This window comes from Sorex araneus, chromosome X (genome assembly GCF_027595985.1).
Source record: "Sorex araneus isolate mSorAra2 chromosome X, mSorAra2.pri, whole genome shotgun sequence".
Taxonomy (NCBI): Eukaryota; Metazoa; Chordata; class Mammalia; order Eulipotyphla; family Soricidae; genus Sorex; species Sorex araneus.
The window spans coordinates 371,590,306-371,613,742 of NC_073313.1; the positions used below are offsets into that span (position 1 = coordinate 371,590,306).

The 23,437-nt window shown below is 56.9% G+C and overlaps 1 protein-coding gene across 4 annotated transcripts in view; it reads right to left on the reverse strand.

The window, feature by feature from the left end:
• Positions 1-23,130, reverse strand: part of SOS1 (SOS Ras/Rac guanine nucleotide exchange factor 1) — a 109,849-nt gene extending 86,719 nt beyond the window's left edge. For 3 of the 4 annotated variants that reach the window (XM_055120154.1, XM_055120152.1, XM_055120150.1), the window contains exon 1: positions 22,940-23,130. In XM_055120154.1, coding sequence (XP_054976129.1) covers positions 22,940-23,026 — 87 coding nt within the window. In that variant the 5' untranslated portion in view covers positions 23,027-23,130. The remainder of the gene's footprint in view (positions 1-22,939) is intronic. The other variant, XM_055120151.1, reaches the window with a different exon arrangement.
• Between the last annotated feature and the right edge of the window lie 307 nt (positions 23,131-23,437).

The following is a 23,437-nucleotide window of genomic DNA, read 5'->3' on the forward strand; positions in this document are numbered from 1 at the left end:
CCAGGCTCTGCTGTGCGAGATTCTGCATCGCTGTCTTCCGGGTGCTGTTTTACAATCTCTGGATCTTGGCCGTTAATGAGATTACATGGCACCGGGGGCAGTTTGTGGGTGTGGCTGCCAAGCTACTGGAAAACTGGGGATCTGGGTGGAGGAGGCCCTGTCCCGATCCGAGCAGGTTTGGAAATCTCAGCTCCAGGTCCTGCACACCTGGGTTCCTTTGTTGGCTCCTTCAAGGGTGAGGCTCATCTGAGCAGAATCTCCTGCCCTCGTGCCAGGCTGTCTTCACTCGGGCCCCTCGGAGGGGGGCGGGCTGAGTTTCCCTCCCAGCCCCAAGCAGAGCCCCGGCAGCCGAAAACCTCCAGGACCCAGCCGCAGCCATGCTCAAGGCCACTCTCCACACGCTCAGACAAGCCTCACCCGTGAAAGAATTTTTGCAACATTTGATATACATTAAAATTTTTTACAGGGACCAGAAAGACAGTCCAGCGGGTCAGAGACCCACTTGTCCATCCCACCCTTGGCCCCGAGCACTGCCACAGGACACTGAGACGTCCTCCCGCAGCTCAGGAAGTGCTCCCGGGGCAGGGGCCTTGATTAGTCCAACACTTGACTGAAAAAACTAAAACAAAACCTTTTATTGGCATCTGCCTGCCTTTCTGCTGTGTACATTAGTCATGGGAAAGACAGTATTGCGAGTGGTTTCCCACAGAACATAATGACACACAACAAATTCCAAAGTGTCAAATGCCAAGTTCATATTATCTTTTATTTGTTCTACTTTAAAAACAATAAGATCTTCCCAAACAAAAAATTTATTGCTTTCTATGATAACAGAGTTCCCACCAATAAAACAAGAACTCGGCCAGGCACTCAAGGGACATCAACACTTGGAGGAGAGACGCAACAGCACTGCAAGCACGAAATACTATCGCTGTGAAACTGAAGGTTTAATTCACGTAATTAAGTTAGTTGCTGTGAGATTCCTCTCTTGTTCTGTGTGGTTGTTTTTTGTTTGTTTGCTTTTTGACTTGTCAAGTCATACCCTGTGATGCTCAGGGGTTAGTTACTCTTGGCGGTGCTCAGGGGACCATATGGGATGGCGGGGATGGAACCTGGGCCGGCCGTGTGCAAGACAAACGCCCTCCCCGCTGTCCTACCGCTCCAGCCCCTTGCTCTCTGCTTTAGCTTTCTGCTATGCCACCGTACTCTAGACTCACTGACTTAAGGTATTTAAGGACACCAAATACAGATGAGAAAACTGATATGGAGAAAATGATCTAAAAACGTGTATTATAGCAGAGATTAGAACTTCTTTCAAAACCACCCACAGTTGGAAGGTTTTGACTTAAACAACTTGTGAATAAAATCAACTTGATCATACAAAACCTCCGGGGAACATGTTCTAAGTAAATTAGAAAGTTAGGAAGGCGGAGTGGCTATACTAGCACTGTAGCACTGCCACTGTCATCCTGCTGTTCATCAATTTGCTTGAGCGGGCACCAGTAACATCTCCATGGTGAGACTTGTTTCTGGTTTTGGCATATAGAATACACCACGGGTAGCTTGCCAGGCTCTGCCGTGTGGGTGGGATACTCTCGGCAGCTCGCCAGGCTCTCCAAGAGGGAAGGAGGAATAGAACCCAGGTCGGCCGCGTGCAAGGCAAACACCCTACCCGCTGTGCTGTCGCTAAGTAGATTAAAAGTGCAAAAGCAAGGGGGAACTTGTGCACATTCAAAGCCCATGTAGATCAGATTCCTTTACCAGACGAAATAAAACAGGTCTTCCACGGGAAGGCAAATGGTCAGCAGCAGCAGCTGTGAATTATCCGGGCAGGCTTCAGCCAGGCTGTGTGTGTGTCTCTGTATGGGGCTCGAACCCACGACCTCCCACGGAACTAACTCAAGTGCTTTACTGCTGCACCTGCCCCCCCCCCCCGCCCCCCGCTTCCCAACTTTCTTAGTGAAACTACATCCCCAGTAGAAGGCACGCACAGGGACACGCCTTCAACAGACACCGTCAGGCCTGTGCGGGAGACAGCCCTCTGCACTCAGCTGGGTCCGAGCTGGGGACAAGCAGCCAGAGAGATGACGGCAGGGGCGGGGCGGGAGCACGGCCCGTGAGGCGGACTCGAGAGCATCACTCCGCAGCTCGGGCCCTGAGATTCCGGGCCGTGGCCCTGGGCACAGACCCCATGGCTCTGCTGACGCACAGAGCGATGTGTACTGACGCTTGCTAAGCCACGGGCTGAGATCGCAAGGAAGCAGGCAGAGCTGCTGTTCTGTCTGACCGGTCGTGGGGCCGGGCTCCCTCCTGGCCCGGGCTCGGGGACTGTGCAGAGTGCTGGCGACTGAACCGAGTTGGCAGCAGTAAGGCTGAGCCTTCACTCCCGAGTGTCCAGCCTGCGGTCGCTCTACCCGCCGCTGCCCTGCTCTCACTAGCTCCTCCGCAAGCTCACTCCTACTGGGAGACCCCCTGGACTGCTTCCTCCGGTCGCCACCCCCGGCATTACTTCCTCACACCCCAACAGGAGTGAGACCAAACGGTGCTTGTCGGTATCTGTCCTTCTTCTGACTTACTTCACTTAACAGACACACTGGAGTGTCACTTAATTTGAGCAAGATGCGACTTTCTTTCTTTCATTGTGTTCCACACTCAAATCACTCCTAGCGTGCTCAGGGGAGCACACGGAGTGCTGGGGCGCGAACCCAGGTTGGCCAGGTGCAAGGCAAGCACCCTCCTTTTTTCTTCAAATAAATAGTATTGCATTTTGTATACACCACAACTTATCCAGTCATCTGTTGGTGGGAAATCTTTGCTTCCAGGCCTTAACCACCGTAAATAGCCCTTGTGATGAGCATAGGCATGCAAGTAAATTTTTGAGTCTTGGAAGAGATGCCAAGGAGAATTCATGGATTCTTTATAATAACTGAACCAAGAACACTTGGAGGCTGTCAAGGGGAAAATAACAGTATCCTACACTGTGGCGGGGGTGGGAGTCTCTGTAAACTCATACCGGAGGTCTGGCCTAACCTATATGTTAGCAAGTAATTAAATCTCCTAAGTCTCATGTTCCCACACTAACAGCAGCATTATTCCCCACCTACAGAGGATACCGGAGTGATCAAATAACATCTAAAATGAATTTTAAGAGTAGGCTGCTAAGTTGTGAGTAGCCATCGCAGCTTCCCCTCTCTGAAAATAAAAGATTATATGAAAACATTTTGGTTCCAAAATGCCACGAAGCAAAGAAGCAATAATCCCTAACTTATAGGGGAAATTTTTCCATACCTACCAGACCCGAAAAATAACCCCCCCCAACATACCAATTCAGACACAAAGCCTTAGGCCACGTGACAGACGTGGCGGCAGGTCTGCGCCTGCTACACGCATCCTCGGAGAGGCAGGGAGAGGCGCTCAGGACACGGACGCCGCCGCACTTCAGGCCCAGCCTCTGTCCCGCCCGCTCCCGTCGGCCGGCTCCGGAGGCCCGGGTGCAGACTGTTCCGAGAGGCCGAGGGGCCTGACTCAGCCCCAGGGTAGGACCAACGGTAACACCAGTGAAGAGCAGAAACAAGGGCTGAGGATACTGGACTCACCGTTCTAACCTACTTCTCCTTAAGATACACAATCAGAAAACTAAAGCAGAGGGGCGGGCACGCGGACACTGTGTGACTGAAACGCAATCGTGAAAGTCTGCAAGTCTGTAAAAAATAAATAAAAATTAAAAAACGAAACCACCTCCAAAATTGTTTATCGCATTTCACACAGTTCCATATAACAACGGGTCCCCCTAAACGCTACCCAGGTCCCTGAGAGCGTGTCATACGTGTCCTCAGGCTTGTCATACGTGTCCTCTCCCGAGCCTCGCTCGAGACACGCTGCTTCGGGCGGCGCAGGGCCCGGGCCGTGCTAGTGTGTATTTCTGAACAGTGTATCATCCACTTGCAGGGTACGTCCACATTAAGCAAACCCGCGCTGGCGTGCAGCCCTCTGGGGGGAGGGGGCCTGTGCCGGGGCCACACCCACTGGCCCTTGGCTGCTGTCCTGACTGTGCTGAGCTCAGCTGACCACCTAGTGGGCAGCTCTGGCGGGAACCACCCTTCTGCTTTCTGTGTGGAAGCGTGGCGGGCCTGCACCTCCCGTCAGGTAACCTGCTGAGGGGCTGGGCAGGACCACCCTTCTGCTTTCTGTGTGGAAGCGTGGCGGGCCTGCACCTCCCGTCAGGTAACCTGCTGAGGGGCTGGGCAGGCTGCCGCCGGGGGAGGAGGGCCTGAGCCCACCGAGGGAATCAGGGAATCCCTCCCTGTCAGCCCTGACTCTGGTGTGGCGCCGTTTCTGCGCGTTTTCCAGTGGGCTGAGAGCTGGGGGCAGTGAAGCCCGGTGGTCGGCGACTGCCTGGTGAAAGAAACCATGCAGAGCGGGCAAGGGGCCCACCTCCAGCGCATCTGGGGGCCCACGGCAAGCCTGGTCCCACCCTCTGGCTACTTCCTGGCTCGTAAGTCAGAGGTCCAGAACTTGGCTGAGAAAAACAAGACGTGGCGTCTGTGACTACCCACGGAGTTCTCCGCAGCCCGACACGGATGGCACCGAGACTCCCCTTGGGTCCGGGTGCCCGCTGCGCTGGAGCTCAGGCCCGGTTCAGCCCCCTATAGGGGCCCAGGGGACACTGGGGGGGACTGAGCCCCCTCCCTGCAAGGAGAGGCCTTCCCTGTCCCCCGTCCCTCAGCTCCCGGCCGGGGCGAGGGGGAGCAGACCCCGAGGTCACGCCCTGCTCGCTCTCCTCCATCCGCACTGGTCCACGCGCGAAGATCTGCCCGCGTCCCACCAGCTCCTGCCCCTGGACGTCCCCTTCCGTCAGGAGCTGAAGGGAAAGAAGAACCCGGCCCGGAGGGACGGGCCAGCAGCGAGGCACTCGCCCGGCACGAGGCAGCCCAAGTTTGGTCCCTGGAGCCTGTTAGAGTGACCCCTGGGTACAGAGCCAGGAGTGACCCCGGAGCATCACCAGGTGTGGCCCAAAAAACAAAACAAACAAAACCCACAAGCAAACGACAAAAAAATAATTATAACCCCCCGGTTAAGGTTTTAAATATTTAAGACAAACAAATCCTGAAGTTCTAATGTATACTGACTGTAGCACCGTAGCACTGTCGTCCCGTTGTTCATCGATTTGCTCGAGCGAGCACCAGTAACGTCTCCATTGTGAGACTTGTTGTTACTGTTTTTGGAATATGGAATAGGCCACGGGGAGCTTGCCAGGCTCTGCCGTGCAGGCGGGACACTCTCAGTAGCTTGCCGAGAGTATCCAAGAGGGGCAGAGGAATCAAACCTGGGTCGACCGTGTGCAAGGCAAACGCCCTCCCCGCTGTGCTATCGCTCCAGTCCCCCCAGTTAAGGTTTTAAATATGGAAGTCGAATAAATCCTGAAGTTCTAATGTCTGCTGACTAGAGTCAGTAATATCGTATCTTAACTGTACTAGAAATCTGCTGAGGTATTTTTTCCCCATTCTTTTGTTTATTTGTTTGTTTTCTGGGGACACTCCTGGCAGCGCTGAGGGACCACACAGAACTTGAAATCTGCTGAGGTATGTTTTTTCCATTTTCTGTTTATTTGTTTGTTTTCTGGGGCCACTCTGGCAGCAGGCGGGGACCACACAGCGCCAGAGCTCAAGCCAGCCTCCTGCATACGGAGTGAGCACACGGCCAGTGCGCCCGGCCTCAGCGGACGGCTTAAGTGTACTGAAAGCCTCAAAGCCAAAAAGGTCAGGATGTGAGGTGATGGGAAAGTTAATCAGCTCGACACAGTAATAACTTCACAACGTATATGCGCGCATCCCACTGTACACCTTTAGAAAACATCGACTGATGCCAGTGACATCTCAATAATGCTGGGGTAAAACAGAAACAACACACCTATTACAAGTTCCATTTTAAATGGTGGGTTTTTTTTTTTTTTTGGCTTTTTGGGTCACAATGACTCCTGGCGGTGCCCAGGGGACCATATGGGATGCCAGGGATCGAACTCAAACCCCAAACCCAGGTTGGCTGTGTGTAAGGCAGACGCCCTCTCCACTGTGCTATCGCTCAGGCCTCTTTAAATGTATCTGTGGTTAGAGAGATAGCGTAGTGGACAGGACACTTGCCTTGCACTTGACCAACCGGATTCGATCCCCTGAGCACCACCAGGAGTGAGCCCCAAGTGCAGAGTCAGGAATGAGCCCTGAGCACACGTGACCCCCAGTCCAAAAAAATAAATAAAATGCATCTGTTAAGCCAAATCTACTTTTTGTTAAGTAGTGAAGAAGTGAAATACCATTTTGCATAGATTCAAAAACAAAAAGGAACCCCGCGGGGGTCCTGGGGCCCCAGGGGCTGCAGGGCTCTGGCATGGCCCCCGCCCACCTGAGCAGCCCCCACCAAGCCAGGGCAGCCCGGCAGTCCCGCCACGACGCACGGGATCAACAATACACACTGCGGTGAGGGAACAGGCGGGTCCCGACGCACAGCATGCAGGCGCCTGCCCTACGCAGCCGAGCAGGGTCAATCCCCGGCACCCCCAGGGCCCCCGAGCCTGCCAGGAGAGATTCCTGAGCACAGAGCCAGGACGAAGCCCTGAGCACTGCCCCCAAAAACATACAAAAACCCACAGAGTAAAGGTAAAAGAACAATTACCGGGGAAAAAAAAAAGAACCAGGGGCCAGGATGGTAGCACAATGGGTAGTGTACTTGCCCTGCACATGGCCGACCTAGGTTTGATTCCCCGCACTCCACACGGCCCCCACTGGCCCTCCGAAAGTGATCCCTGAGTGCAGAACCGAGAGTCAGCCCTAAGCACTGCCAGGTGTAGCCCCCCAAACAAAAACTAAAGTTTACTATTAAATTTCAAGTTACCAAAGAGATCTGTATTTAAAAGTCATTACAAGTCTATTAGCGTGAATGAGTTTTCATTATTCTCCAAACACTACAAAATCAAGCTCACTATGAGTGACATTTACACTAACTAGCCACCTGACCTTGGGTTACGTGACTTAATCGCCCCCAGCTCGAGGAGGAGGCGCGATGTGGACGGGAGGACCTGCAGAGCCAAGTCCCAACACCCTTCCATGGTCCCCTCCTCAAATCCATGGAAGTTACAGTGGCTGGGGCACTTGCCTTGCCACAGCCCTCGGGGCTCAATCCTGGCATTCCACGTGGTCCCCGGAGCTCTGCTGGGAGTGACCCCTGGGCAGGAGCTAGGGGGGGCCAAAAACCAAGAACCAAAAACAAAAGATACATTGGTGAGCAGGAGAGACACTGGAACCCCCCGCCAGGGTAGTGGGAATATGAAATGGTGCGTCCAGGAGGGAAGATAACGTGGCTGCTTCTCTCGCGTTAAAGTCACAACAGACGCCAGCATTCCCGCTTCCAGAGAAATGAAAATGTTATACCTCGAATAAAACTTTGTAAAAAAAAATATTTTAAAAAAACACACATGAAACTGTAAGAGTAGTGTCATTAGTATGTCTAATCCAACTCTGGAGTCATTATGTAGAAATAACTTGAGAGAGAGGGAGGGGGGAGTGAGAGAGAGACAGAGACAGACTGAGCACCACCAGAGAGGCAGGGGGTGGGGCGGGGGCACGGGGGCATCAGTGATGGTCACTGGTGAAGGGATGGGTGCTGGAAGATTATATAACCGAAACACTGTCATTCACAGTCTTGTAACTGCATATCTCAATAAAAACATTTTTTTTAAGAAAGTAACTACAGATACAATTACACAAATTGAGACAGCATTCTAGGCATGTACTCTCTATCTGGTCTTAATTTTATTTATTTAAAAATTAACTACCCAAACCTGGTCCAAATGCTGAAACTCCTGCCAAAGCAACATTTATATAAGAAATGCGTATATTTTTAAAATGTGCTTCATAAAACCCTAGAGCTATGTCTCCTGCAAAATGCTCAATTCATTTCTTCCCTGGGTTGTCAGAAGCCCGCAGGGAGCAGGGAATTGCGAATCAGGAGAACAAAGCCTGGGCATTGGAGGCATCGGGGCGCTACCAGGTAAACGAGAAGAGGCAGCCTATTTTATTCACTGCCTCCGCCAAAAATTGTTAATTTTAAAAAAATCTGTTTTGGTGAACATTCAAGCTGTTGTCTTCTGCACCAGTCCTCTCCCGGGCTAGGCGTGTAGCTCCAGGGGCACAGCAAACGCTCGCACGTCAGCCCGAGTGAAACCCCTGCCGCACAGACACAGGAGTAGCCCCACAACAATTTTAAAAATTGGGGCTGGAGCGATACACAGGGGGCAGGGCGTTTGCCTTGCATGCGGTTGACCCGGGTTCGATTCCCAGCATCCCATAGGGTCCCCTGAGCACCGCCAGGGGTGATTCCTGAGTGCAGAGCCAGGAGGAACCCCTGTGCATCGCCGGGTGGGACCCAAAAAGCAAAAATAAATAAATAAATAAGTAAAAGTAAATTCAAAGTTTAAGTTCTCCTTCTGTATTTCACGAGGGAAAGAGGCTTCTTATTCCGGCCAGAGCCCGAAAGATCAGACGACTCCAAAGATTCTGAAGCGAGAGATTAGTGAGATCAAAGAAGAAACTTCCCGCTATCTGAGCTCTTCCTGGCCCTCCACCGAGGCGGCCGGCCTGCGTCAGGCAGCTCCCCGGGACAGAGGCACACGCTCCCCCTTCCCCGACTCAGCCGCGTGACCGCGCGCACCCCTCCCCACGGCAGCTCACCCAACACACCACACGCGCTCAGTCAGCCTCGGGACGCCGGTGAAGACGGGCAGAGGAGAAAGAGAGCGGCCTCGTCTAATTCCTCGTCATCTTCTGGGGGCTGAACCCCCAGACTCACCCCCGCACGGCGAGAGCACTGGGAAAGCAACACGCAGAAAACCAGCACCAACGCAGACGCCAACTCCCCGAGTGACGGGAACGTTCAACGAGTCCAGAGAAACGATAGCGCACAGACTCTGAATGAAAACCACGGCCACCGAAATGACAGGAGCACGGCGGGTGACATTTCAAAGAGCAAGGAACAGACGCCAAAGGTCCCGGAGCGCTTGGCCAGAGAGACAGCACCACGGAGAGGCACTTGCCTGCGTGCGGTCACCCAGGGGTCAGTCCCCAGCACCCCAGATGGTCTCCCAGCCCTCCAGGAGTGGGCCCTGAGCGCAGAGCCAGGAAAAACTCCGAGCACAGCTGGATATGGACCAAAAAGCATTTTTTGTTTTTAAACTCAAGAAATCAAGGCGCTCCAATATGAGGAGAAAACAGCTAGGCAAAAATAGGTGGAACTGAGTCTGCAAAGAAAGGAAGAGCATTCCAGAACTAGGGGCGAGTTCAGAGGAACAATTTAAGAATCCCCGAAGTCCCTGAAGAACAGGAAGGCAAATGTGATGAAGAAACAATAGTTCAAAAATCATCAGCAAGAATTTTCCAGAGCCGAAGACTACAGGCCCTGAGATTCAAGGGGCCCAAAGAGAAAAGGCTCAACTAAGGAGACCCCGAGACGCACTGTGCTCAGAAGGACCACGTCCAAGGAGAGGCAACACTGACTGCGGTAAGGTCAGAAGGGGGCTTGCACAGGGCAGCCCGGAGCTTTAGAGCAGGAGCCAGGAGAGCAGCGGGACACGGCACAGGAACTCGGCACTCCCAGCACCTGGCTCGGGACGCTGCACCCAGCCGGACGAGCACCCTGACGTGAGGAACGGGGCAGCTTCCTAGGCAGGCAGCAGCCGAGAGGACGCACAGCCTTGCAACCAGTTTGACAAGAAGCGGTAAGAAAGAGCGTTGGAAGGCCAGACTGACGCACAGTGGGCAGGACAGTTGGCCTGCAGGCAGCCGGCCCGGGTTCGATCCCTGGTATATCCCATACTGCCCAAACCCCGCCACAGTGACCTCTGAGCTCAGGAGAAGGAAGACCGGGAGAGTTTCTCTAAAGGACAGAACAAACCAAAGTTGCCAACCTGTGGCACCGAATACGGCACCCACAGTGTCTGGCCGGCCTCTACTGGACTAAGAAGGGGATGTTTACTCTTAGCTCGCCAAGAAATTCTACACATTCTCGATAGCAAATTAACACATTGTTTACATTAGTCAAAGTCACCTAGCAAGCAATCATCACACACTGGCTTTTATTAATGTCTTGTCTGGTCATTGATTTGCCATTTCTTTAAGTTCTGTCGGAGCAAGCAGGAAATAAGTTTGTTATATGCCTGCAAAGGGGGCAGGCAGGAACCTGGGGGTACGCGTGGAGGGGCTCTCTGGGGGTGGGGTGGGGGTGGGAACACCGTATGACTAGAACTCAGATTCTGCACAACTTTGTAAATCATGGTGATCAACAAAGATTAAAAGGAAAGAAACGGCCAGAGAGTTGTTATGAAGACGCCACAGTTCTCAGCATATGGCTGTGAAGTGCAGGTCTTCGTGTTCATTCTTTTGGAGAAGCAGGATGGTTTTTATTAAACGAAACTTGATTAAAAAGGTGTGTAAGTGGGGAGGGTATTTGGCTTGCACGAGGCTGACCTGCCTCCATCCCCGGCATCCCATACGTCCCCCGAGCACTGCCAGGAGAGATTCCTGAGTGCAGAGCCAGGAGTAACCCTGAGCATCGCCGGGTGTGACCCCCCACACACACAATAAAAGAAAGACGTGAGAGGAAGTACGTGTTTGAGAGAGCACAGGCTTCTCAGCGGGAACGAAGCGGAGAGGCACGGGCGAGCAGCGGGGCACGGGGCAGCCTGAAGGGTTTTCTAACCTTAGGAAGAAGCTGGGCGCCAGAGAGAGCACAGCAGCTAAGGCAACGGCTCTGAATGTGGCCAACCTGGGTTTAATTCCCAGTACCCCATATGCTCCCGGTGCCGCCAGGAGTGATTCCTGAGAGCCAAGATTAACCTCTGAGCACTGCCAGGCGTGTGTCACCCTCCCCCAAGCGCCCCCCCCATGAAAACCTGCTTTCCTGCTGTAACAAAACACATCCCAACTAAGAGTTTAATTCTATAAAACGCTCAGACATCACACTAAAATTCTAAGAAACCACAGAAAAAATACTTCGGTTTATGACTCATTTTTTTTTATGATTCCATAATTGTGACTAAGTAAAATAAAAACCAGAGCTACTTAATGGTAGAACAATAAAAGTAATGTTGTACTAAATTGACACTTTGATCACTCTAAGAGGAAGAACTGATATCTATTAATAAGATATATTAATATGCTAATAAGGTGTCAGAACACTGTGTGTCAAAGTGGGCACTATCCCACCCCCCCCCCCGCAGGCTGGGGGGGGTGGCGGAGGCCTCAGGGGCAGTGGGCAGGGCCGCTCCTGTGAGCGACAGGTGTGTCCACCTACAGGCACGTGTGCCCTGGAGCCATCTCTGTCTCCCAAGAACAGACTTCTTAGTGTCTGTTCGTGGGCCGCACCTGAGAGTCGGCAGGGCTGACTGCTGGCCGTGCTGGGGGTCACCAGGCCGGACACAGGCAGGGCAGCCCCCTGTGCTGTCTCTCCAGCCCCAGAAGACCTCTCAGTGGAAGTTCTCTTTCCCACGTGACAGCCTGCTTTCTCGGACCAGAATTAACCGTCTTTCCCACAGAAAAGCAAACGGAGAGCAATTCCTCAGGACCTCAGAGTCTCTTTTAATTAAATTTCACAGCAGAATCAGTCCTAAAGCAGTGGCCCGATTCTGTGAGCAGAAAGCTGAGCTTCTGGGTAGGAACACACCAGGGCGTTTTATTGTGCTTGCCGGGACACACACCAGCTCCGAGTTCCCAACTCTGCTCATGCCGCGGCGGGCACGATGCCTCACCTTTCCCCTCTCCTGCGATTCCTGGGTCGGCCAGCCGGGCAGAGCCGGGCCGACACTGATTCCGCGCTGGGGCCGGAGCTTGAGTGCTCCAGGGGCACCAGCCAATCCCTTTCTGCTCTTCCCCAAGCCCCTCCTTTTCCATTCGTCCACCCCCCTTTGATTTTTTAGCTCTTGGTCGGGGGCCACACCTGCTGGTGCCCAGAGACTGCGTCTGAGCTCCTCGGGGACTGTGCAGCGCCAGCCACTGGACCTGGGCCTCCTGACGCAAAGCATGGGCGTCCCCTTCCCCTCGTCACCCCTCATACGCTGTCCCCTCAAAAGTACAGTCCAGGGACGAATGACCCACCGCCCCACGCCCACTGGCAGGCAGTAAGAGAAAGGCACCACGAGCACCCTAGGAGCCCGCAGTCATCTGTGACGCGTGTCTGGGTCCGGGAGGGAGCTCAGCGGGCAGAGGGTTTCTTTGCGAGTAGGAGTCCAGGCTCTGTCCCCTCACATGGCCCCCAAGCATGGAGCCGGGAGGGTGGATCCAGAATAGGCACAAGAATGGAACTGCTAGTCTAAATCAAAGGTCAGGCTGGAGCGGCAGCACAGCGGGGAGGGCGTTTGCCTTGCACGCAGCTGACCCGGGTTCGATTCCCAGGAACCCACATGGTCCCCCGAGTACCACCAGGGGTGGTTCCTGAGTGCAGAGCCAGAAGGCAACCCTGAGCATCGCCGGGTGTGACCCAAAGAGAAAACAACAGCAAAACCCCGAATGTCAAGTCACACAATTTCAAGGAATAAAAAACAAAATATGTGAAATACGGGAAAAGTGTGTAAGTTCCTTCAACCACAGCCTCAGCGCCCTCACGTTACTGTATGTGTAAGTATAATTCCAAACCAGTATCTATTCGATTGTTCATCAGTGGCTTGAAAAAACAAACACATTTGTGTTCCTTTTGTGTTTTGTTTGTGTTAACACGTGCGCTCAGGAGATACTCCCCGAGGCCTGGCACCTGTTCCGGGGTTGATGAGGGACCACGTGGTTACCAGGAATCAAACCCGAGGCCTCACACTCACAAGGCAAGTGCTCTACCTCTAAGCCCCTGCGTGACCCGGCGCCCTGATTATGCTTTCTAAGACAATCACTACATTCGGGGGCGAGGGGCTGGTACTGGAATGCCGTGTTCGGGAGGCCCTGGGGGTCGGACAGTACTGGGGGCTGAGCGACAGGAAGCAGTAAGGACGCTCGTCTTGCGGGCAGACAACCCAGGCCCTGTCCCCAGCCCTGCCAGGAGTGACTCCCGAGTGCCAAGCCTGGAGTGGCCTTAGCGTCACTGGGTGTGGCAAAAAAAAATTACTGGAAAGAGAGCCAAGGAAAGAATTCTGGAAGAGGCAGAGAGTTAAGAGATGGGTAGGGGGCTGGAGCGATAGCACAGCGGGTAGGACGTTTGCCTTGCACGTGGCCAACCGGGGTGAGTGCAGAGCCAGGAGTAACCCCTGTGCATCACCGGGTGTGACCCAAAAAAGCCAAAAAAAAAAAAAAAGAAAGAAAGAGGTGGGTAGAAAACTCTCCGGGCAGCTGTCTCAAGAACCAGGCGCGGGAGTTTACCTGGATGGAGGAGGGGCCTTTAGCGCCCCCAGGAGCTGGTCGGGACCGTGTCAGCGCTCTCGGCGAGTGCTCTGGAACACGCCTGATGCTGAGTTCCTCGCATTTAAAGCCTGTTGATGGTTTTGCTCCTCTATGAAGCCAACCGCAGCCAGGCAGGTGGTCGTGGCACTTCCTGGCCGGGAGCACCGAGCTCGAGTCCACCGGGCGTGACCCCGCCTGCACCCCGCCCCGCCCAACCCGACACTGCCGGGGAGCCGTTTTCTTCAAAATCCGAAAAGCAAATCCAAACAAATGCAGGCACCGTTTATAACTCAGGGGCCTCGGGTGGCGGGGAAGACCTGAGAACAGTGTGGAGGTGCAGGCCGGAGGGCCCCTCCCTCGCGCCCGGGCACCGTCAGCAGTTTCGCCAGACTCGGAGGCCAGAGCGAAACGGGAGACGAACACAAAATGCTGAGCAGGGAAAATGTCACCAGAAACAGTCGGTTAAAAGCTCAGGGTGGGCAGAGCCAGGACAGCAGGTAGGGGGAGCGGCCTCCCCGGGGCCCGCCTGGCCTCACCCCGGCACTCCGCGTCCTCCCAGTGTGGCCAGGGGTGACCTCTGGGTGCAGGACCGGGAGGAGAGCCTGCGCCCACTGCACGTGGCCCAAACACGACAGTCTGGGGCAGCTACGGTGTCTGTCGCACGCAGGCCCTGGGTTCAGCCCCACAGTCACCCGCGCCTCCGGGCATGAGCTTCCAGGCGCCCGGACACGGGACTGCGAAGGATTCACCAGCACCAAGCCAGCCCCCCAACAGATACGGAACCGCCACGAGAGGCAAAGAAGCCCACCTGAAATGATATCTAAGAAACACAAAACAGGGGCTGCAGCACCGCGGGGAGGGCGTTTGCCTCGCATGCGGCCGACCCGGGTTCGATCCCCAGCACCGCCAGGAGTAGCCCCTGAGCATCGCTGAGTGTGACCCCAAAAAGAAAAAAGAAAAGCATAAAATAAAGAAGGGGAAAAGGGGGACTCCACTTCAAGTTTACTGGTTCCTTCTCCATACACTGTCCCGCAGGCTCTGACTGAGCTTCCGACACTGTTTCTTTAGTTCTGAAACCTGCCACTGGGAGCCTGGGAGCCAACCCAGCGCCTAAGGGAGCCCTAAGCGCGGAACTTTAGCCTGGTGGGCCCCGAGCCCCAAGCCTGCCACCCTGGCTCCCAGGAACCCCAGGCAGTCTCCCACTGGCAGGACCGAGCACTGTGCCACTGAGCCCCCTTGGCCAAGTAGCACGAGGAGTGGTCGTCAGGCTCTGGGGTGCTGCTGGAAGCAGAAAAGTTTAAAATAAAAATTAAATTTATGGGGCTGGGGGGCTGGAGCAATAGCCCAGGGGGTAGGGCATCTGCCCGCACGGCAGAGCCTGGCAAGCTCCCTGTGGCGTATTCGATATGCCAAAATCAGTAACGAGTCTCACAGTGGAGACGTTACTGGTGCCCGCTTGAACAAACCGGTGAACAATGGAATCGATGGATTTTTGGCATGTATTTTATTTGGGGTGAAGTGTGGCGGTTTCCGGAGAGTAGCTTCATCCTTTCGTTTGTTCTGTCTTGTCCTGTTTGGGGCCCCGTCTGGCAGTGCTCAGGGGGCTCGGGGTCAGGGGTCTCTCCCAGGGGAGAGAGACTTTCTGGGGTAGATTTCTCTACCCCAGGAATCACGTGATGCCGGGGCTTGAACCCAGACCCCCTGCACGCAAACACAGCGCGCACGCCAACCAGTAAGCTCTCTCTGGCGCTCCAGGAACACGCTCGTTTCACCCGAGCTTCTGTCTGCCTGGTCTTCCCACCTGGGGGCACTCGGGGCTACTCCCGGCTCAGCGCTCAGGAGACTGCGGTGCCAGGGGCCAACCGCCCCGTGAGCTACCTCCCTGCTGCCATCTCAATCCTTGGTGTTAACAGGAGCTCCTTACAGTGATTCCAGTATGAGGGAAGGGAAGGTCACGCACGATTTTCTAACACTGATAACGTCTCATTGTTCACTTTCCTTTAGTCAGTCGTATTAAAGGTTTATCAATTTGAAGTCCACTGTTAAATTCTAAGAAAAGTTGGGGATTTTTAAACAATTTATACTCTGGCTCTGTAATGGTTAGGAAATGCAGTCTGGGAGCAGAGAGACAGTACAGCCCGCTAGGCGCTGCCTCTCACGTGGCTGCCCAAGTCCGATCCCTGGAGACCAATACTGCCCCTTGAGCCAGGAGGGATCCCTGAGCACAGAGCCACAAGGAAGTCCTGAGCACCCCAGGTGTGGCCCCAAAACGAAATAAAATTAAGCATATACATATATATTATATAAGTTCAGTTTTTAAAAATATAAAAGGAAAAAGGAGAAACGGAGCACCTATTCTATGAGACATTTATCTTGTGTTTAGTCAAGAGAAATAAAAACATATTTCTATTAAAAGTTATATAAGAACATTTATGGCATTTTTAATAGCAGCTCCAAATTGGCAACATCTCAGGTCTTCAACTACTCGGTAAATCTTGACCACTGTGCGAAAGAGAGGCTGGATTATCGCTAGATGCACTCTCAGGAGCCGGAGTATAAACTGAGGCGTATGGTTCTGTTTATATCAAGTTTCAGAATAGACCAAATTACCCTGCCGCTGAGAGTCCGCACGGCTCCGCTCCGCGGGAGGGCAGCGCCCTCTGACAGGAGGCGCACAGGGAGAGAGGCTCCAGGAAAGACAGAAACGTTCTACTCTAGGTAGACGGGTAGGTTGCATTCATTTGCCAAAACTTATGTGGTTGTACAACACGTTTGTTCCTGCTTCTAAGTTTTATCTATAAAGTAGAAGAAAACTGCCAACAAATATCAAACTCAAACTAAAGTTATAGACATCGTGTTTAATGAAGCCTGCAGGTGTGTGCAACCCAGAAATGCACCAAAACATTAAGACGAACACAAGCTTAGCTAAATGTTAGTTACAGAATCAGAATTACGGGTACGCATCATTTTCTCAGTTTTTCTGTATTCTGGGATTTTTCACAACATAGTGTTAGGTTAAGAACTTGGTCACATGACCAAAATATTCAAAACTAAAAGGCCAAGTATTTTCATATTTCACCCACTGCTACGTAAACCACAGATTACAGGGGCTGGGAACGGTGACACTCTGCAGACTCCCCGTGGTCTGCCGGTGACTCCTGTCTCCAGCTCACCTTGAAATCATGCAACTTCAAACCTAGTTCTCATCGCCTCTATTCATTCCTCTCTCCCAATCATCACGGCCTCTACCCGCCGGACCCACGCTGTCCACCTCCAGGGTCTCTCTTAGTTTCACCTCCGTCGCCTGAAATGTCCCTAGCCTCTCCTGCAATCAATTTACTTCTCTACTTTATTTAAAAAAATTTTTTTATTTAGGTTTTGTTTTTATTATTGAATTACCCTGAGACGCAGTCCCAAAGCTGTTCACGACATGGTTTCACCCGTACACGGCTCCAGCATCTGTGCTCCCACCAGTGTCCGTTCCCCACCATCAATGTCCCCGGTTCCCTCCCGCCACCTCCTCCCCTACCCCCGGCCACTGCGGCTTACAGTGCAGGTACTGAAAGGTTACATGTGTATCATTTACTCCTTCCAACACTCGGTTTTTCAGTCACCTCTGCCGTGCTCAGGGGTTACTACAGGTTCGACACTCAGGAACCACCCAGGCACCACTGGGGTGCAGGGGATGGAACCCGAGTCGGCCGCGTGCAAGGCAAGGCCTGAGCCGCTGCTCTGTGCCCCGCGCCTGTCACCGAGGGAAGCCCCCGCCGGCATGGCTCCGGCCCTGCGCAGACCCCTCTCCGGCTTACAGGCTGACCTCTCGTGTCTGCTCTGTTTTGTTTTTCTCAGAGGTGCTCACAGGCTTAGTCCTGGCTCTGCACCCACAAATCCCCCCTGGTGGGCTCGAGGACCACCCTAGGAGTCCAACCTCGCGCAAGGCGAGCGCCCCACCCGCCGTGCCCCCACTCCGGCCACACTCCAGGCCTGAGCTCCTTACTCTGCAGGCGCCTGCCTTCCACTGCATCCCGGAGACGCGGCCAGCGAGCGGGACGCTCAGCGCCCCACCCTCCAAACCCACCCTCCAAACCCACCCTCAGCTCTCCCCCCGTCTAGGAAGAAATGACGCCAAGCCTGCCAGAAACGAGAGAACCTCGTGCGGAAGATGCAGACTGTGGCCACACGGCCCTTCCCGCCTATCCGCTCTGCTACACGGAGGCGTTACCGGAGTCCCGCAGACTAGAGTATCCTCCTGAGACACCGGAAACAGCACCTAGGAAACTATTCAAGGCACATCACCTGTTTGCTTTCTGACCACCCCCACGATGCTCGAGGGGCGTGTGGGGTGCCAGGGATCCATGCGAGGTGACCCCCTCTGCATCACCGCGCCAGCCCAGGGCAACCCCCGCTTCTCGTGTCCCTGAGCTTGTGTTCCCGATGAACTCTTCTGAGCATTCTCTACCAGTCCCTTTGCAACGAGCAAGTGTTTTCGAAAACCTTGAATCCCCTCCATGACACACAGCATCTTTACCAGAACATTCCACGCTTTCCAAAGCTCGTTTTCCCGCTTTGGGCTTGGGATAACAGCAGGCGGTACTTGGGCTGACTCCTGGCTCTGTGCTCAGGATCTCTCCTGGTGCTGCTGGGGGACCCTACAGGGTGCCGAGGATAACACCTGGGGGGGCAACATGCAAGGCAAGCACCCTCCACTGCACTCTCGGGCCCCCAAAATCATCTAAGTCACCTGTCCTTGAAATTCTTCATTTCTTCACTCACTCCTTTCCCAGTGCTCTCTCCTACATGCTTTTGCCCGCTCCTTCCCCGCGTGGATGCCAGCCCTGCGTGTATCTTGGTCTTAATCTCTCCCCGTGGGTGGCCCCACTCACTTTCTTTGTTTTGCTTTCTGCTTTTGAGCCCTTTCCTGAGGGTGCTCAGGAGCTGGTCCCAGCCCTGTGCAGGGGGGCCGTGGGGCAAGAGAGTGGGCTGGGGCCTCCCACAGACGAAGCCCCCAGTCCTTTCGCTCTCTCTGCAGACCCCGGTGGCTTTCCTTACGAAACACCTCTGTGCTGCAGCTGACGTGCAGTAAACCCGCGTGAGCTGTACAAGCTGAGGAATCTTAGCGTCCGTATACACACCTGAAACCCCAAGCACAGTCAACACAGACGAAAGTAAACGCCCCTAAACAGTTACTGATTTTTTTTGTATAAACAGAATTATAGAAAATATATTTTTATTCAGAGCCTAGATTCTTTTGTCTTAATTAGTCACAGACTCAGTTATGTTGGCATATGCAGCAATACTTTATTCCTTTTCATTGCTAAGTAGCATCACAATATCACAACTTACTCATTTATTGGCTGATGGATATTTGAGCTATTTCCAAATTTTGCCGAAGAGAGTTACCACAAACAGTCACATTTTAGTCTATGCCGACACCCACTTCATTACTCTTCTGACTTTGCTTCTGCAAGTCCGAGCTCTGCTCTGCCAGGCTGCAACGACTGCCAGCTCGATAAACCCTCAACTACCAAGAGAACTTTTAAAGCAACACGTCCGAGATGCACTGTGTGCCCGTCTCACCCGACTGCTTCCCCGCGCACTCCCCACCCGGACCAAAGGCACAGACAGTCGGGCTCTGCCCCCTCTCAAGCACGCGGTTAACTGATCCTGTCCATTCTGCCTGCGAAACATCTTTCAAATAAACCCCATCTCCACAATCAGCCCTAGGGCAAAAGCCCCCGCCCTGAGGCGGAACCTGGCGAGACCCTGAACCCCTCCTGCAGCGCCTCTCCTTACCCCACCCCCTCCTTCTCCTCCAGGTCATCCTTTATTCTCCGGTCAAGTGAGTTTTCTAAAATCAAAACATGATGCCACTCCCCCACTCATTCAAAACTCCTCAGAGTAATCATCACACTCGCCTCACACACGGGAGGCCCAGGGTCAACCCCTCCGAGGGGCTGGAGCCACAGCACAGCAGGCGACCTGCCTCACACACAGCGACCCGGGTCCAATCCCTGGCACCACACACGGCTCCCGAGCACCCCCTGGAGGGAGCCCTGAGCACAGGTGGGTGTGGTTGAAAAACACAAAAACAAAAAGGCAGAAATTCCTCAACGACTCCTATGACCTGAGCCAGTTCACACTCCCAGGACTAACATCAGAACAGTGACCACCAAGCCCTTGCCACGGGGCTGCAGAGCGTGGGCGAGGGGCTTGCCCTGCAGGCCTCCCAGCTGGCACCGGGTCCCGGCACACGTACGGCACTCCCAGCCCCGCCGGAGCGATCCGAGCCAGGAACAAACCCCGAGCACAGCAGGTTGTGAACCAAAACAACTCAACAAAGCCAGTGGGCGCTTCAGTCCCGCCCGCACTGCGTCCACAGCGCTCCCGGGCGGACACTCGGGACACCGCCGTTTATCTATTGATCTTTAGTGCTGAGGACAAGGTCTGGCGCAGGCCTGAGAGACGGGTGCCCGGGTAAGACCGACGCTGGCAGGCGCAGCGAGACAGTCTGGCCGCGTTCGGGAAGGCCAGGAGCTCAGTCTGGCTGACGCACAACACACAGGGAAGCTTCCGGCAGGCAATCCCGTCAGCAGAGAGCAGGATGGACGCAAGCCTGCCGCGACCACCGCAGAAACGGTCCCTTCCGCTCTCCAGCCCGACAGCCCGCCGGGGCGCTGCCGTAACCCACTCAGAGGGACACTAACTTCTGAAGTTTAAGAATAGAGACGGGCGAAAGGCAGAGCGTTAAGAGGCTGTCACGGGCCGGAGAGCTCAACAGCTGAGCGTATGCTTCGCTACGCCGGCCCCGCGTGGCCCCCCTGAGCGCCACCAGGAACTACCTCGCAAGCAGAGAGCCGGGAGCAGCCTGGGCACTGCCAGCTAGGGCCAAGAATAGAAACAAAGAGAAGCTACCACAGCGGCGTGGAGAGAAGGAACGAGAGCAGACTTGGAAAGAGCAGGCTGAAGGAACACCGCCGGGGGCGCACCGCAGTCCGCCCGGGCTCGGCAGCAGTGCGGAGACGCCTCCCGCGGGGCCGGCCCCGCCAAACGCTGCAGCCGTGTGCCCGGCGGGTGAGCGCTGAAGGGCTGGGGCAAGCAGTGCTCCTGCCTTGGGCAGACCCTCGCCCACTCACCCACACTCCAGTGCCCACCAGGTAGGTGTCAGTCACACCATTCATGGAGGCCAAGATGAGGGTGAATGGTCATTCCTGTCTGCATGGTGATTCACCTGCACGTCCAGTCTACAGGGAAGGTGAGGGGGCACCTCACCCACAGGGAAGGTACAATCTACAGGGAAGGTGAGGGATGAGCACAGACACGCAGTCTTCAAACCCCCCGGCGGGTGCGAGGTGAGGGGGCTAGCGAGTGCGGCCTGGCCACGCAGTCCAGGGGGATGATGCTCTGGCTAGGACTGGCAGAGGGCAGGCCAGAGCCGTGCAGAGCACAGCGGGCGCTCTGCACCCAGGGCCCGGAGCCTCGCGAGTCCGGGAGAGCCCGGCCCGGGAAACAGCTCGCGGGCGGGCAAAGTGCAGCACCGGGGCCGCGCGTATGAAACCGACTTCACCCTTGGCTCCAGATCACCAGGTGCCTTTTAAAGCCAGAGTGGGAGAACGTGACCTGCCCAGCTGGACTGTGAGCGCCCCACGCCCCGCCCGCGGCAGCATCTCTGCGGAAGGGACGGCGGGCCTCACAGAGTGGCCCTGGCCCGCGGCGCAGGAACAGACAGAACAGGAGGAGAAGCGATTCCTTCCTGTTCCTGAGAAGGGGCAGGGCTGGGACGGTGGCAGCGCGCTCGCCTGCACGGTAGACTCTCAGACGGGGCAGATCGCTGGCACGGCAGAAAAGGGAAAACTCAGATTGGACGTAATAGCTTCCATTTGTTTAATAGTAGTTAATTGCATTAAAAATAACTCCGTGCTGGCCAAACCTAGTGATGTGATGGACAGAGTCCAACCGAGTCCACTTGTGTGGCACCCTGGCCTCCCAGAGGGTCCCCAACCAAGACGGTACCTAGGCGGGTCCTGGACGGAGATGCCACCTGACGGGGAGCCCAGACCGGGGGTTTAGTCGCGTGCTGCGGCGAGTTTTCAGTAACCCTCCTCTCTCCTCACCCCCAACCAGGTCGGACACCTGCTTCCAAGGCCGGAGAGACAGCTGAGCCCCCGGGAGCACACGCGTGGTCGCCGCCAGGAGAGACGCGGGGTGGTCCATGCCAGGCCACAGCACAGCGGGGAGGGCGCTGGCCCTGCACCCCGCCAGCCTCGGTCCCATCCCGGGCATCCCCTCTGGTCCCCCGGGCACCACCCGGGGTGGTTCCTCAGCGCAGAGCTGGAGTAACCCTGGGTGTGACCCGAGAGCCAAATGCCAGAATAAAGAGTGACGCTGAGCACTGGGCGCGGAGGAGCCCCTGAGCACAGCTGAGTGTGGCCATGGCGCCTGCTCGCCAGAGGCTGCCAGGCGCGGGCAGACCGGAGAGCTGAGCGGGTCCCACCGAGCCCGGGGACCCGGGAAGGACAAGGCCGGCCCGAGACCTGCCGGGCCCCTTGGGGGAGAGGCTCCCGGGAGGGCGGCAGTGCCTCCGCGGGCACTTCCCAGACACTTCCCGGGCACTTCCCGGGCGGGGCAGCGCCGGGCCGGGCGGACAATGCGGCCCGCGGGGATCGATGGCCCGAGTGCGGGCACGAGTGCGGGCACCGAAGGGGGCCGCGGGGTCTCGGGGAGGGCAGAGACTGCGGCCCGGGAGCGAGGCTTCCGGAGTCCCAGCGCGGCGAGGGGTCTTGAGGGCCCCGGGGGCGGCGGGCGAGAGGTCTCGGGGGTCCCGGGGCAGCGGGCGCGGGGTCTTGGGGGCCCCGGGTTCGGGGAGCGGTGGGCGCGGGGTGTCGGGGGTCCCTGGGCGGCGGGCGCGGGGTCACGGGGTTCTCGGGGAGGATGGGGACGGCGGGCGCGGGGTCCCGGGGACAGGGGGCGGCGGGCGCGGGGTCGCGGGGGTCTCGGGGAGGATGGGGACGGTGGGCGCGGGGTCCCGGGGACAGGGGGCGGCGGGCGCGGGGTCCCGGAGCAGCGGGCACGGGGTCTTGAGGGCTCCGGGGGCAGGGGGCGGCAGGCTCGGGGTCCCGGGGACAGGGGGCGGCGGGCGCGGGGTCCCGGGGCAGCGGGCACGGGGTCTTGAGGGCTCCGGGGGCAGGGGGCGGCAGGCTCGGGGTCCGGGGGTCCCGGGGGCGGCGGGCGCGGGGTCCAGGGGTCCCGGGACTGAGGGCGCGGGGTCCGGGGGTCCCAGGGCGGCGGGCGCGGGGTCGCGGGGTCCCGGGGCGGCGAGCGCGGGGCCCGGGGGTCCCGGGGCGGCGGGCGCTGGGTCCGGGGGTCCCGGGGCGGCGGGCGCGGGGTCGCGGGGTCCCGGGGCGGCGGGCGCGGGGTCCCGGGGACGGGGCGACGGGGGGCGGCGGGCGCGGGGTCGCGGGGTCCCGGGGCGGCGGGCGCGGGGTCCGGGGGTCCCGGGGCGGCGGGCGCGGGGCCCGGGGGTCGCGGCTCACCTTCTTCAGCGCGGGCACCAGCAGCCCCCGCCACTTGGGCGCGTTCTCGTCGCTGCCGAAGTCGTAGGGCGGCGGCGGCGCCTGCATGGCTGCGGGGGGGCCGGGCTAGCCCTGGCGGCGGGGCAGGGGGCCGAGGCCCGCGCGCGGCCACCCACCCGACACGCGCGCCGGCCGCCGGCAGCCCCCGCGGCCCCGAGGCGGCGGCATCCCGCCGGGGCGGCGTCCGGCCGGCGGCGGCTGCGGGGCGCGGGACGGGGCAGCGGGCGCGGCGGGGCGGGCGGGCCGAGGTCGCCGAGAGCCGCCGGGGCCGCGCGAGCTTCCGAGTCGGCCGCGGGGCTGCGCATGCGCGCGCGGCGCTTCCGGCGGGCGGGGCGGGGCGGCGGGCGGGGCGGGCCAGGGGTGTGTCCGCGCGGGGCCGCGTGGGGCCGCCCCGCCCCGCGCTGCCCAGCCGGCCCGGGCGCGAGGGCGATGCTCGGGGGACGGTGCTCGGGGGGACGG